Source organism: Haplochromis burtoni, unplaced genomic scaffold (assembly GCF_018398535.1).
Source record: "Haplochromis burtoni strain Fernald_Lab_line unplaced genomic scaffold, NCSU_Asbu1 Contig_24, whole genome shotgun sequence".
In the NCBI taxonomy this organism is placed as follows: domain Eukaryota; kingdom Metazoa; phylum Chordata; class Actinopteri; order Cichliformes; family Cichlidae; genus Haplochromis; species Haplochromis burtoni.
The window spans coordinates 379,025-394,898 of NW_024582385.1; the positions used below are offsets into that span (position 1 = coordinate 379,025).

At 40.1% G+C, this 15,874-nt stretch overlaps 2 protein-coding genes across 4 annotated transcripts in view; both read left to right on the forward strand.

The window, feature by feature from the left end:
* Positions 1–1,448: 1,448 nt before the first annotated feature.
* On the forward strand, positions 1,449–4,604 carry zgc:153990 (uncharacterized protein LOC768125 homolog). 3 transcript variants are annotated; one of them, XM_005935999.3, is made up of 5 exons: positions 1,449–1,559; positions 2,391–2,608; positions 2,867–3,295; positions 3,441–3,494; positions 3,569–4,604. In XM_005935999.3, the coding sequence occupies exons 2-5, from the start codon at positions 2,482–2,484 to the stop codon at positions 4,009–4,011; spliced, it is 1,053 nt and encodes a 350-aa protein (XP_005936061.1). In that variant the 5' UTR covers positions 1,449–1,559; positions 2,391–2,481; the 3' UTR covers positions 4,012–4,604. The 3 variants fall into 3 exon arrangements, with proteins under 3 accessions (XP_005936061.1, XP_005936060.1, XP_005936059.1); XM_005935998.3 differs by lacking the exon at positions 1,449–1,559 and adding an exon at positions 1,638–1,802; XM_005935997.3 differs by lacking the exon at positions 1,449–1,559 and adding an exon at positions 1,639–1,750.
* Positions 4,605–14,358: 9,754 nt separating this feature from the next.
* Positions 14,359–15,874, forward strand: part of dlb (deltaB) — a 5,200-nt gene continuing 3,684 nt past the window's right edge. Inside the window, exons 1-4 of the mRNA XM_005935996.2 lie at positions 14,359–14,625; positions 14,712–14,951; positions 15,099–15,156; positions 15,249–15,506. Coding sequence (XP_005936058.1) covers positions 14,575–14,625; positions 14,712–14,951; positions 15,099–15,156; positions 15,249–15,506 — 607 coding nt within the window. The 5' untranslated portion in view covers positions 14,359–14,574. The remainder of the gene's footprint in view (positions 14,626–14,711; positions 14,952–15,098; positions 15,157–15,248; positions 15,507–15,874) is intronic.

Sequence of the window (15,874 nt, forward strand, 5' to 3'; positions counted from 1 at the left end):
CTACTTCCATTTTCAAAACAGGCTTAGTGATTTAGGCTCAGTGGTATCATTTACAGTGTTTATACTCGTACGTTAAAGTAGGCATATGTTGTAGTCAGCTTCTAGCTAGCACTACAGATGAGGAGTAAGCATGAAGGGAGTAGCGTTTCTACTCGACATAACATTTCTATCAGCTCAACAAAATCAGCAAACACACTGCTGAACAATGGGCTGTGAGGTCAGTTTCTTGGTCATTAATATGCAAAATGTCATGACTTGACATAAAGGAGAAGGATGAGGATGTACACATCCTGGACAGGGAGGAACGCTGGTTTGAGTGGGGAGTCAAGGAGGCCACTTAGGTGAAAAAGGAAAGACCATCTCTGAATCGAGGAGGGGGCCTAAGGGTACATCTTTCACCATCTTACAATGCTGTGATTGCAGCCATTCCCCAACTGCCCATTGACTAATCAATGGCCATTGATCAAGGGTCATGTCAATTTGCATATTAATGATCAAGAAACTGATCTCATTGTTTGCCCATGGTGCTAGTTTCAGTGAATATGTACTTTTTATAAGGATGGGGAAACCTGCATTGATCTGAGACTCAGGAAGTCACTTGGGTGATTGACTGAAAACATTACAACCAGATGATGTGTTTTATGGGTTACATGAAAATACTCTGTAGTTTGTGAAGGATAAAAAGGTTATTGCATTAAAATGGTAAATTCACAGTAAAATACTGTGTTTGACTGCTACACAGTGGCTGTGGTGGTTAGTGCTGGTTTAAATCAAGTGTGATTAATTTACATTTAAGCTGATGATTCTGAGCTCCATTTACCGAATTCAATTGTTAGACCAACTTTATACCATCTAGTATAAAGACATCATACAGTATACTGTTGGTGTAGCAAATGGAAGACAGCTCCCACTGTAACTACTAACTGTACTCATTTTTCTTTTTATGTGTGGAGGCAAAGTCACCCTCTTGTGGTCTAAATAACACATTCAAGCTAAGCACATTCATTAGAATTAGTATTTAGATTCAAATAACATTTGTATTCTCATATGTCTGAATAATTAATATTTTATTCTGACACGGTTGGTGTGGACAGTAAAGGGCTATTCTATTGTATTCTATTCTAATATTGTATTTGTATGACATTAATAGAGCAGAGTTACCTGTCCATAAAAATAGATGGTATAATTGTCTTTCAAGGAGCTACTTTTTATTTTCGGACTTTGAGTACATTTCAGAGATTGTGCTTTTTTACTTTCACTTGAGTAAAGAAGTGGAATCAGTACTTCAGCGTTTACTGGAGTATTTTCTAACACAAGTATCTGTACTTCTACTTAAGTACAGACTGTATGTACTTTTGCTACCTCTGCTGAGATCACGTTGCTCTGGGACACACATCCATAGTTCCGCTATCCATCCATAGCAAACAATACCGAAATCCGGCTAGAGCCTTCAAAATAAAAGTCTCACAGCTCTAAAATAGATTATAAAACTCAGCAGTTAAATGGCCAGATAAATGATTGTCGTCGCTATATGTTAGATGTGAACCAAACACTCATAGGTAAGGTTGAATTCCCACTCTAATGCCCCTGTTTTCGTCAACAAGCTTTACTTAGCTATGTAGTTAATCTTAACCGGACACAAATTGTGAAGTGATGGCGTCACAGCGGGTAACTTGACAATTGCTATCTTGGCGATAAGGAAGTTTATCTTCACGTTTCCGGACTAAATCCCAATTTATTTAACTCGGGGGTATGTTCATAATCTCATTAGCTATTTCTGCTATCGGCATGTACCTCTTGAGGTGAGGTTACGTTTTAACAACGTGTTTGTTAGCCAAACAAGCGTAGCGTTAGCTAACGTTGCCTTGGTGCATATAGCTAGCATAGTGGATATTTTGTAATTTTACTTTAGGCTAGCTAAGTGTTCAGCGTACTGTAATGGGAGATGACAGAGCCATCACTCAATAGAATAACGAGCGATATGTAAAGGTATCCTTAGCAAGTAGCTACGAGTGGCTTCTAAATGTAACAAGCTAACTATGCTATCGCATGTGTGAAGTGAGCACAGCATCCTCCATTGTTCATTCACTCCTCCAGAGCTGATAGTGTAAAGCTGAGCCTGAGCTATTTTCCTGCTTAACCTTGAAAGCTGTGTATGTTACAACTTAAATTTTAATTATATTAGTTTATTATGAGTTTAACTTATCGACTAACTCGAGCTCCAGAGGTGTCCGTGGCTCTTTTAAACATGCAGGAGAATAACAGATTATGAATACTACTAATCTGACCTTTCATCATGCCAGTTGTTTTTGTATAACCGTTAATCTAACATTAAACTCACATCAGAGAGACAAGACACGATTTACCGTCCACACTTTGTTGTTAATCAGACTGTTGAGCCTCCTATCAGACACCTGGAGGTGCTGAAGCACAGCAGAGACCTCAGAGCAGCTTGATACCTACCGACACAGTGTGTGAAGAATGTCTTCACCCATATACTACAATCAAGACAGTGTGACACGCTTCAAGAAAAGAAAGGCTCGTTTCTCTTTCAGTGAAGTCCACATATTGCTGGATGAAGTTAGGAAGCACCGTATGGTTGTTGTGGGTATGTATTAGCTTATCAGTTGCTTACAGCATTTAGGATTTTTTTTTTTTTTAAATTCAGCTCTTTCTGAAAAGATTGTGTCTGGAGAATGAATAAATGAGTGTGATGTGGCTGGTCATGAAAACGTTACCAGCAGAGGTAATTGAAACATTTAAATGTGAAAAGTATGCAAGAACTGAGTGCGAATTTCTGTATTATAATAACTTTAATCTTATGCAGTCACTGACAGTGACAGGATTTCTTTTTTCATTCCCAAAGGCAAATTCAATCGTGGTGTGCCAACAGACATGAAAAAGCGCACATGGGCAGAGATTACTGCACGGGTCAATGAGATTGGAGAGTGCCAACGTGAGGTCATAGAAGTCATCAAGAAGTGGTCTGACCTAAAGTGTGACACAAAACGGAAAGTGGCTGCTATGAGGTCGGGGACAGTGCCCAACAGAGGCCTCAACTCACGCCTTTCCCGGGATCTTAACCAGACAGAGAAAATAGTCCTCCAGATACTGGAGATGGACGATGAGGAGCAGAGCTCCGGTGACTTCGGCCCGCTGGGGGAAGACGACGATGTGCCAGAGGAGGAAGAAGAATTGGACGAGGATGATATGATTGCAATGCAGAGCTCTCCTAATGGCGGGTTGGACATGACACCTATGCCTCCACCTTCTTCCTACAAGATAGGACAGTCAGGTAGCAAAGGGGGTCACATATTGACCTCATTTCAGTCTAAACATGAGTGCATTGTGAACACACACACACGTCCTATAAATTATTGCATGCAGTGTCTTTTTTCACATTCCTGCAATTAGTTTTATATGAACTGTTAATGTTGCAGGGGACTCATCACAGCCATCTTTTGATGTGCAATATGAGGTGCCTCCAGCAGAAGGTGAGCTGTCAAGAAATTGCTTTTCTGGTTTATGTTAGTACTTAGAAAATGCTGATGTGTCTTATTTTTCTCAGATACTGAAAATGCATTTGGAGACTCGGACGATGAACAAAGAGACGATATGCTTCCTTCAACTCAGACAGCAAAGCCAAAAGATGATCACCAAGCTAACAGCAGCACCCAGAAACAAGCGCAACCTCACACATCTACTGGACCGCCGCCATCTGCGGCTGCGTTTCCGGCGCCCGGTCAGTCCTCGCAGAGCACGAGAGACAGCATGCTGCACAGTGCATCGCTGAGCCTTCAGGAGCAGCACGCCACCAACATCCTGCTGGAGACTGTGTCGCGTTCCCTGGAGCTTCTGTCGGAGTCAGTGCAGCAGCTGGCAGAGACTCAGCAGGAGTTTGTGCGCGAGTCGCTGCAGCTCCAGCGGGAGACGGTGCAGGTGCTCAGAGACTTCACAGGTGGAGCCATCGCACTCATGCATGACAAACTGAATGGACGGCCGGCATTATAACAGCAGTGACACATGGAGGTGTGAGGGTCTGTTATCTCACTGACGTCACACATGACCTTCAGGTGCAGGAACTTCTCGGTTCTTTTGGACTTCACCTGTGGTTTTTAAATCAGCAGATTTTCTGTGGTTATATTTTAAAACTATTGGTAGACTCATTGTATCGTTGGAATTACTGTTTGTGTGGTTATATGAAAGTGGATTGCAAAAACAACCAATATTAGCCATAAAGAAAGAACCTGGAGAGTTTTTCGTTTTGCTACTGACAGTGAGACTCCACCACATTTTCTATTGATAAAACAACTTGTTTAAAGCCTCTGAAAAGTTCTCAGAATGCGTTTGTGTCCTTATGTTGTACGTTTCCCTTACTTTGTCTGGAGATTATCACATGTACTGTAATGGTGAGTGGATGTCTGCACTTGACCATTATATGGTCTTTATGTCTGAGCGCTAACTGTGGTGTGTGTTAGATACTTTTAAAATACAAGTAAGTATATTATTTGTGATTGATTTTGGTTTTTTACATTGCAAACATGAACACTTGAATATGAAAATTTCACTAAGTTCTTTTAAAAATATAATAAACTGGTGTATTTAAACAGAACATAAGCCAACCTCTGAGCTGTGATCTATAACATGCAAACACTCTACAATTTCCAAGTGTCCTTTTGTGCAGGAACTAAGTGCTTCCGGTGAAGCTACCATCTTTAAATTACACCCTGAAAGTCCTATTCTGATGACTAGCACATCTGAGATGCTTGGTTGATCTCTTGCAGTGTGTCAAATGGGAAACGTCATGTTGTGTTTGACTTTGAGAAAGAAGGTTAAGTCAGAGAGGCACATCTAGCGAATATGGGTCATTTCTACTGAATGTTCTTCCCTCAGGAGATTACAGTGGTGCTGTTGCACATAGTAGCTTAAATATCTTAGAAATGCATTTAAAGACTTATCATTTATGTGTAATATTTTATCACCCAAGATTGTGTTATCTTTAAATAGCTCTCACTAAATCCTGACAGTGCAGACCAGCGGTGTCAACAGAAACACCCAGCAAGTGTTGCAGGAGTACAGATGTACCAGCAGGGGGCTCTGCTGCACTGATTGTCCAGGATGGTCTGTGCTGAGATGATGACAATTTGCTTTTTTTGTACAAGCATTCTCTACATCAATGTGCAAATGCATCTTATATGGAAACAACTGTGTGAAGCTATCAGAATAGCTTGTTAGTTTGTGGATCATTCCAACAACAATAAGAAGAATGTTAACTTTATGTACACGACACTTCTTGAAACCTTTACAGAAGACAAGTTAGAACGCAAACAGTTTATAAGTCAGTGCACATGTACTGCATCGTTGTGGCTGTGCTCCAAACTCTCTTTTGGGATTGACAGAAATAAACTGAATGTATCCCAATAAATCCATGCTCTGTTGTTTACTGTAGACTAAAACATGAATTTCCGTCTCTCCGCTGACAGATTTAATGAGCGTAATGAAGTTTCTGTCTTTTGGCATAAATATGCAGCCTAGCATTGTCAGATGTTGGGGTGGTGGTAGCCTCATTTATAGAGAGCTTCTCCTAATTAAATGCAGTGACAGATACTGACACACACATAGAGAGAGAAAGAGGAATGGTTAAGTCGAACTGCATTGTTCTCCTGCAGCCCTTCTGCCTCAGTTGGTTAAACAGCTGCCAGGGCTGGGCCGGCGTGCCGCAGCAGGGAGGGGAGGAGGGCGGGATCCAGCAGGAGTTCAACAATCTGATGCCGTTTCCTCCATCGCTGAGTGGTAGGGGGCAGCATTATTGTGTCTGGATGGGGGCTGGGGTCCTGAATAGGCAGCTGTATTCACATTGTGAGCAGGTCTTTCACCTTCAGTTCCTTACGGAGCCCTTAAAACTGAGACTTAAGCCTTTCTGAAAAGACCTTATTCACTTTGAGTGCCTATAAAACTGTATTCTGCCAGATTCCAACCCCCCCTCTTCTTCTTTGAGAATAAAGTATGACTTATTGGAGGGTACACTAAATCTACACACGATTCCATTCAGTTGTTAAATACCTTCATAGGCTGGATTTCTCTGTACTATCCCACACGACATGGTGCATTGTGGTCAGAAGAATGAATGTCAAAGGTAAAAAATGCTGTGACCCATATAATAAAAAAGGTAGATTAAAACAAACAAAGTTGGGTCAAATAATATACTAGAGTTTATATTTTAGAATATGAGAACTACTTGCTTTGAACAGTATAGCTGCTGAAACACTGTAACAGTCTTTAGTTAAAATAGTTAGTGAAACACACTCTTTCTAGCTATAGTGTAAATGTTCACATTTCTGCAGAGCCGCTCACCATTTGGCAAGACAACAGATTTCAAGAGGCACATTGAAAAGGGTAAAAAGAAAAAAATCTATCCATCGATCTGTCCGTCTGCAAGTCTATATGTAAGTTTCCTCCCCCTTTCTAATGCCCCAGTTGACCCCTTGGCCTTTCCTTTTCTTCAGTTTTCACCAACACCTGTTTTCATTCCCTCGTTCATCCAGCTCCCCCTTTCATCTCCCATCTGCCACTGAAGCTGCTGCAGGGCTAAGTATGGAAAGGTAGGACTGGAGGAAGCCAGCGCTGCTGCTCAGCTTGGACGGGTTTAGATAATTATCATGATTTCTTTTGTGCCCTAACAAAAGCATAATTATGCATCTGCTGCTAAGCCAAAGACTTCACTTTTATTTACTTCATTGGGAAGGATTTGGGACTTGATCGGAGACACAGATTTCTTCCTTCCATATATTAAAGCAATTTTTTAAATTTTCTTTAAAACCATATAAAAGGTTTATAGTCATAAACTGGATCTGTGAAGTTATACATAGAAAATAACAGGTTGCACCCATTAAAAGGAACTCGGGCTGTTTTTTATCTGCTTCCCTTTTTTTGATCAAACTCGTCATTTTTCTCACAGAGTGGGCAGATTTCTTTCTAGAAGAACTTCGAAGACAGTCATCCTCATATTAACCTGTTTAGCCTGCATGTCCCCAGGACTTAATTTACCAGCATTATGAACACTACCATGGACACACAACCTGCAGAGGAGGGAACAAGTGTCAGTAAATACTAACTGCTGCAGTATTATTGCTGTTGTAGTCTGTGGAATTGTGAAAGTGTTAGAAAGATGAATATGAATAAGATGTTATTAATAAAAAGAACGAGAATAAAATAAATGATCAGAGAGAAATTATAGAATATAAGAGAAGAGAGTCTACTCCTGTGTGATATTACTTCAGTATCAAATTATTCCAAATTAAATCACCTACTAGTAACTCCATATTATGGGTGAAGGATTTGGTTTTACCATTGCAGTTGCACCCAGGTCCCTAGCATTCTCCTCTGTCACACCAACCATCTGCATACCCTCCTTTATTACATCTATGAACCCACTCTGTGGTCTTCCTGCTTGGCAGCTCCATATTCAACATCCTTTGTCCAATATATCAACTTTAACTTCTCTGTACATGTAGAAACCACCTAAACTTGCTTCTATAACTTAGCCTCCAAACCTCTCATCCCAGCCTGTTGCTCTGATATGTCTATCCTGTCCATTGTAGTCACTCCCAATGAAAAACGTTCATTACTCACCTTTAGCTGAGGTAACTGCTGTACCTCTTGAGCCTATAGCACCTGGTACCCCCATCCAAGTACTAACCAGGCCTGACCCTGCTTGGCTTCTGAGATTAGATGTGATTGGGTGTGATCAGGGTAGTATGACCGTAAGCCTCAACCAGTGGTCATTTTGTGAGGACAAGCTGATATCAATTAGACCAAAGTGAAACCATTCTGTCATAATTCTTCCCATCTATTCTTTACTTTCATCCTTTGGAAATTAGGCATTATCAGAGGAAACAGGCTTGCCTTTAATTCCACTCAATTCTCAATTTCATGGACGTGTCTGTGTCCTATTAGAAAAGGCTTGAGCTTGTCAGGCTGAGAAAGCAGCAACTTTGCTTCGGGTTTGTGCATGCTCATTTTGGATAAACTTCAGGTCCTTGATGGGAGACTGGTTAGAGACCAGGGTGCTGGACAAGCTGCTGCTGGCTCCAATTTCCCTGCTCTGAGATTAACAGTTGCTCGTTTGTGAACAGAAATAGCATCATTAAGCAGAAAAGTTTTCTCTTGCTGACCATATTGGGCAACATGTTTGATGTAGAGGAGCTAGAGTGCAGTGTGAAGAAATTCTTAATAACTGCTTTAGCATGTTAGCAAAGAAAACCCTGATGATAGAGTGCAGAGGCTGGCTCCTGCCACGTGCACTTTCATGAAACAGGCAAGATGAACCGGAGCACACTCGGACTGCATTTTCACATTAGCATCTGTTAGAAATAAATGGGTGGAATGAATGTACAACGTTTAACCAAATGTTAAACTATTTTCATAATCTCTTTCTGATTATGTCTATTCCTTCCTCCGCCGCTGCTCAGTTTCCTCCCTCCTTTCCTCCTCACCTCAGAGCCTGAACTGAAGTCCGGGCTCTAACACATGAAAATGTGCATAAACATGCTTTGTTCCTGATATTGCCACAAGTACTTATCATCAGCATATTAAACCCTAACCAACAATTTACTGCAATATTTCTATTTAGAAAACTTCGTAACAGACGGTAACTTATTCTTATTCTTGTACTTTTACATCTATTTTGTGCTTCTTTAGTTCTATATTTGATCAATTCTCCACATAAGGTATTTTTCTTTTTACAGACAATATTTACAGCTGACCTTGTGATGGATTATCTATATAATCTGTTTTTTTTTAATTTTGCTGTATTTTTTATAATGTAATAATTTAAATATACTTTGTTTTGTTTAAATCTTTTCTCAGTAAATCTTTCTCAGTTTTGCACATACATATATTTTTAAAAAGCACTCACTGAGTCTTCCATTTCTCTTCCAGCTGTTTGTAGAAATATTTTATTATTATTTGCAATTACATGAAGGCCCACAGCAGACCACATGAACTGGATGAGTAACCAACTTTCAGAGGAGGGCATTCAACTCAAGTCACTGTGCTACTCAGGAAAACCAAAAAACTGAAAATGAACCAAAATCAAAAACCCTTTACAAATAGTATACTCATGGAGAAAACAGGAGAGAATTTTTTTCCTGGGTGCAGAAGTGGATTGATCAACTCACCACACACTAGGACAGCTAGGACAGAATATCCTGTTTTCATTTGTTTTGCAATTTTGAAGCAGGGTTATGCTTTAAAGCTGCATGAGCTGATGAATGACCTCTTTTAGTTTCAAGGAGACATGAGCTGCACTTCCCAAAGTCTGACCTGCATAGAGCCACCTGCTCAGGGTCCTCCTCACTCAGGATGGTCACCGTGAATCCTGCAGAACTAGAACTAAACTACTGTGAACCAAATAATTAAACTGAGCGTGCACTGCAAATACCCATTCAAACAAGTGTTTTTCATTACCAAACTGTATGAATTAATGTAACTTATGCCAGCCCTTTCCATTTTTATTTTAAACATCTAAATGATTATACTATATGAGAATACATATGAGAATACCATAAAACCTCTAAACTTATTACAGAAGAAAGTGATATGAATGATTCATAATGTTAAATATAGAGAACATACAAATAAATTATTTATAAAATCAAAATTATTAAAATTAGGAGATTTAGTGAAATTACGGACACTATTAATTATGTTTAAGGCTAAAAATAATATTTTGCCCTTTAAGTTACAAAGAGTATTTTTAATGTGTTCAGGGGCAGAAGATAGTAGAAGGAAATTTTATTTTAAGCATCAGTTAGCTAGGACAACACAAAGATTAATGAGTACAACGGTTAGAATAGAATAGAATAGAATAGAATTCAACTTTATTGTCATTGCACATGCACAGGTACAGGGCAACGAAATGCAGTTTGCATCCATCCAGAAGTGCTTTAGCCATGATATAGATATATCACAATAAATATTAGCAATAATATAGATATGTAAATATATTACAGAAATGGGTCTATTATGGTATGTTATAATGTACACGGTATGAAGTATGTTGTGAATATTCTATAACTATAGGTATGTACAGGCTGTAGTGAGTACAAGCTATGTACAGGCTATGAACAGGATATAAATATGAAAAACTATACAGAATATGAAATAAATAACTTTACAGGGGTATACGACTGTGGAACTCTCTTCATTATAATTTAAAGAATTGTATAAGTTTGCATTGTTTTAAAAAGTGTTACATGCTTAAAACGATAACTCAATATGAAGAATGCGAATGAAATTGGAGTTCATTGAAAAAGGATCCTTTATAATTTTTTGTTTTATTTATTTTAATTTTATTTTTCTCCTTGTTACTATGTGGAGTGGTATATTCTGATTGTAAATTTGTTGTTTGGTTTGGGTTAGGACCGGAGAGAAATGTTAATATTAGTTTGTTCCCTGATTTTTGGTGCCCACTTATAATATAAGTTGGATTGTAGATAGGGGGCAGGGTTTAATAAGAACATTTTCTTCTTCCTGCTCCTTTTCACACATGGTTGTAGTGCTTTATTGATAGAAAGTGTGGTTGGTTTGTTTGATCTGTTGTACCAAGTGTGAAATAAATAAATAAATGAAATGAAATGAAATTATGAAGTATTTTTGTAAAAATAAATAAATAAATATAAATCGTTGTTTAATATGACTTGCCTGGAATGATTTTAAGAAATGTAGATCAGCACGAAGGAAATAATTGAATGTTGTGGCAGCTATGAAAGGAGAAGTTTGGGGCCTAAAAGGATTACGAGCTACACAGCCTGGAGGAAGTAAGCAGATACAGATGTCCTGAGCAAATGAGAACTACATTTCCTAAAAAACTTTAAAAAGCTCATTTCATGACATGTGGCTGGAGGCTGTAAAGATGAGAAGATACTGTATATTTGTTAGTTTTGGCCAGTGACTTGCCTCATAATACACTTCCAGCTATCTCACACCTCTTTGACTCATAAATTTATTCAGTGGGGAGGTGGCAAGGCTTTTCTGGTACCCAGCAGTGCATCCAGCATCTTAATGAGATAAACCAATAAGTCACATGGCATGCATAAAATTAGAGGCTGCCTGCATATGGGCGCACACAAACAGAACATCACAACCCAGTACACATCCATCCCGTACCTCCCATTGTTGTGCAGTCAGACAACAGGACGGGACTCCAGAAGTGGCCACAACCGGCTGACTTCTCCCCTGAGAGCCTGCGCGAGTCAGATTTGCAGCAGCTACCCTCCCTTCAAGAGTCCTTAGGGAGAAGGATCTCCAAGCTGCTGCGGGGCCATAGACGAAGCAGATGCCGACCACTCAAACTAATGGGAGGTCCGCGGCAGCCGGGGTGGGGGCTTACATAACTCTTCTTTGGTTCCCATGCCCTGTGGCACGTTCATGTCACACCCTCGCAAGTAATACAGATGACAACAGCAGTGAGGGTGCACTGTCCATCTGCTCCCCACACAAAGACACAGGCATCCTCCTGCAGCATCTGCAGGAGGATGCAGATACTGTATACGCTCAGAGTGCACACATTGCTGTCTCACCCAGAGGAACAACAGATAAGGTAATTGTCATGTCTGTGTGACACGAGGGTTGTAGGATGGACATATGATCTGATGTACAGGAACAGGTGTTCCACACATGCTTTGCTTCATGACATAAAACCACACAGAGCATCTGATACGTGCACAAAAACAAACAACTGCAGCTCTGATGTTTTGCATTATTTATGGGCTCTAACTTCTAACACACATCAGCAGAAGGATGGCTATTTTTTTTCAGTTAACCAGTTGAGGCACAGATATTTGATCATTTTCTCTGCCGTTTTGTATTCTCACATTGTGATCATCATGGTAAAAAACAAAAAAACCTGGAATCAAAATAATTGTTATATCAATGGGGATTTTTTGAAAGTATCAAGAAGTTAAACTGATTTCAAACTTTATTGTCTCGCCTTTTTGGGCAAATGAATTCGACCTAAAATAAAAGTTTATACAAAAAGAATAATTACAAAATTGTTAACAGCACCAGTCAAAATCAACACCCGCAGGTCAAATCTGGTCTCTACCCACAGTCCACAAACATGAGTGTTTGGTCCTGATGATTCTAAAGTTTAGGTAGCAAACGTGTACAGAACCAAGGATTTATATGGATTTGTACTTTTCAGTGATCAGTAAAATATATATAACATACAGGTGACTGCATTACACTGAGTCTGATCTCAAAGTGATGGGGCTGAAAGGACATTTCTATGTGCAGCCAGGTCCACAGCAGAAGTTTCCACTGAGCGGTACATGATGTTTTTCTCAATGTATCATAAATACATTGTTATTCTCACCATAAATGTGTTTATTTTTTGTGTTAGAAACAAAACAAAACAAACAGATGAAAAGTTTGTAATAAGGTGATAGCTGGCAATCAGGGCCAAGTCGGGAGAGCACATAGTGCCAACTTTAAAAACACCACAGATTACAAAAACGATAAACCTACAAAGCTCCTCCTCATGGGTACTCCTCAGTTAACTGAAACGAGATTTTTTCCCCCATAAAACTCAGATGGTTTAAGTTGATGGATGGATGCAACAGATAACAATTCAAACAGACAAGAAAGTTAAAGAAGACACAACAACTCCTCTCCTGTCCAAGCAGGATTTATTTGGCCTACAGGCATACCGTTACACCTGCCCAATCAAACTATCGCTAAATCGTGCTTTTTTCCAAGACTGTCGATATTTTAAAGGAGGACTTTTGTTGCGCTTTTAGAATCGCTGTTCTGGGCTTTGTTATTTAAAAGTTTGAAGAACTGACAAGCTACTCAGAAATCCGAAAAAACACAATGTATATGTTTCCTTTCCGTATTGTGCTCGTTATCTGCAGAGAAGCGTGCCAGGATATTCAGGGGGCCACTTCAGGCACGCGTTTCCCTTTCTCATTTTAATATCAATAGGTATCCACCCGTCACAGCACACATATACCAACTGACATGTCTGTAAAATGAAAAAAATAATGAACGTAGCTGAAATGCCTTGGGGTTACCATGGTGGAATCATGTGTCAGATTTTATATATTATATTATTTATTCAGTATTAATATTGTTAATTTGTGCTACAGTGACTCATCAATCCACTGTCGTGACAGTGATTTTGGAACTGAAGGGCTGGGATGAAGAATTGGTTAACTCACCTTCAAACAAGTATTTATATTAATAAACAGTCAAGCTGCCACATTTTTATTTTGTGCTTCTCTACAGCTTCGATAGCATTAACACTTACTTGAACTAAAACATTAACTGGCTACTAAAATGAATAACAACAAAGGTCGGTGGCAATGGTAGGATCAGTTCAAGGTCTAAAGCTAACAGTTTAGGTGTGTTTACTCTCCTGCGACAGGTGCGGGACTCGGCAATAGACCGGAGTTTTTTCTTAAATCAATAAGGGGTTAGTGGTTTGTGCGCGCCCGCGCAGTGGAAGAAGACGCTTTGAGGAGACAATAGCCGGGTTTGGAACCCCCCAAGGCGGATCATGTGCCGCTGATTATCATACAGCTGTTCGCATGAGGTTCAGACAAAGGCAACAGAGAGTCTCAACGACTCCCTGGTTACGCCTGCACACACATGCGCGCGCCTTCTTTCTTGTGACACAAGAGCACAACAGAAGTCTGAATGACCGCTACACACACAATGCGCGCTTATCCGGAACCTGCCCACTCTTTGTCACCTCACACGCGCCACAGCAATTAGAAGGTTGAATACTATTCTTTGCTCCCTTCTGATCTTTAGTGTATGTATAAAACACTTTCTAAACTATGATATACAGCTAGGAAAATGGCGAAGAGCCCACTGTCATGATTCATGTGGGAGGTCTTGAATGCTTTGGAGTGCGTTTGATTAAAACTGCAACAAAATTCTAAATACAGAAGAAAAAAATCCTTTCAGAGAGAAAAGAAGTTCTGATTTACAACTAACTCCAAACACGCTTCAACGCCCATCAATAAAAGTTGGATCGTTTGCTATCAAACTGACTTTATTGTCTATTTGTGACAATCTAGTCCCATCACCTGCATCGGCTTGCTTTTTTTCCTGGCTGATCAAGAATCGTACAAACTTGATAAACGTATCTTCATGTACCAGCTTCTAATGCATATTCCAAAGAACTTTGTCCAGATGTAACGAGTGTTCCCTAAATCCCTAAGCAGGCCCCTTATGTCTGGATGCAAATCTACTCCCCTGAGGTCTGCCACGGCTCCACCTCTTTGCCTGTGACGCGCAGATCAGAGGGTATAAAACCGCTCTGCGCCTTTACGCACCAGAACCCAAACAAGACGAGTGCCAATAAGAGGTGAGAGGACAAAGGAGAGGACTACCAAGAGGTCTCAGGATACCCTGAAAAGATAACAGACTTAAGAGTGATGAAAAATATTTGAGAGATTTCCCCTCCACTGTGACAGCATCCTGAAGTGATCTATCTGTCTGGCATTGTGACGCACGGCGAATGAGGAGTTCCAAACTTTAAACTTGGAAAAGCAAACTTCAGGAAAAATGGCACATTTGCATCTGAGATGCCTATTGGCTCTGGCCTTAGTGCACGTTGTAAGTTGTCTTCAGTTTATGCTCAAATAACACCCCGAAGACGTCTTTACGCCGTGGTATCTTATTTTATTTATTTCTCATTACAGGTTTTGTCCTCTGGTGTGTTTGAGCTGAAGATTCATTCCTTCCACACCGCGCAGCGGATCTGTCGAAGACACAGGGACTGTCACATTTTTTTCAGAATTTGCCTGAAACACCCGGAGGATGTCATCTCCGCAGAGCCGCCCTGCACCTTTGGTACTGGACAGACCAACGTCATCAGAGCCGATCACACCTCGATCTCCAGCAGCGCTCCCATCAGGGTGCCTTTCCACTTCAAGTGGCCGGTAAATAAATAAAAAAGAATATCAGTTACACAAACAGTGGTGCTGGAGTTCATATACCCGTTTAAAATATTCATAGTTTACGTCCGCTACACATCCCTGATCTCGAACTTACCAAGTACTGATGCGCTTTCCCCCTCCTGTTTTTAGGGAACATTTTCGTTGATCATTGAAGCCTGGAACGCTGAATCTCCCACTGAATACACAGGTAGGTTGTTTTAAATAACTGACCCTATTTAAGCCAAACCAACATATCTTGCGGAAGGGTATTTGTTTTACAACTTTCTGTAACCCTTGCAGACAACCAGAACAACCTCGTGAGCCGTTTGGCGACCAGAAGGAGACTTGCCATTGGAGAAGACTGGTCCCAGGACGTGCATTTTGGAGAACAGAGCGAGCTGCGCTACTCCTACCACGTCTTCTGTGACGAGTACTACTTTGGAGACGGCTGCGCTGACTATTGCAGGCCGAGGGATGACACGCTGGGCCACTACACCTGCGACGAGGAGGGCAACCGCATCTGCCTGGAGGGCTGGAAAGGAAACTACTGCTCTGAGCGTAAGCGTTCATGATTGATGACTTGAAGTGTCCATGAGCAAGACACTTGAGTTTGCCATACTCTTTTATGTTGCGGTGGCTTTATCATATAGTGTATAACAAATACGTCTACTTAAGTTAGTTCACCTATTTATACAATATAGCATCTTTTAAAACAAACTTACAACGCTGATAAAACGGAAATTCAAATTTCCTCACTATAGTTTGATCAAAAATGTTAAATAAATGTAGAGAAAACAATTAAATAGAATTAAATCAAATAAAAAATGTTCCTAAAAAATCAATAAAAACGTTAAATAAATGCACAAATATAAGAAATGTAAGGACTGAGATAGATAGACAGATAGATAGATAGATAGATAGATAGA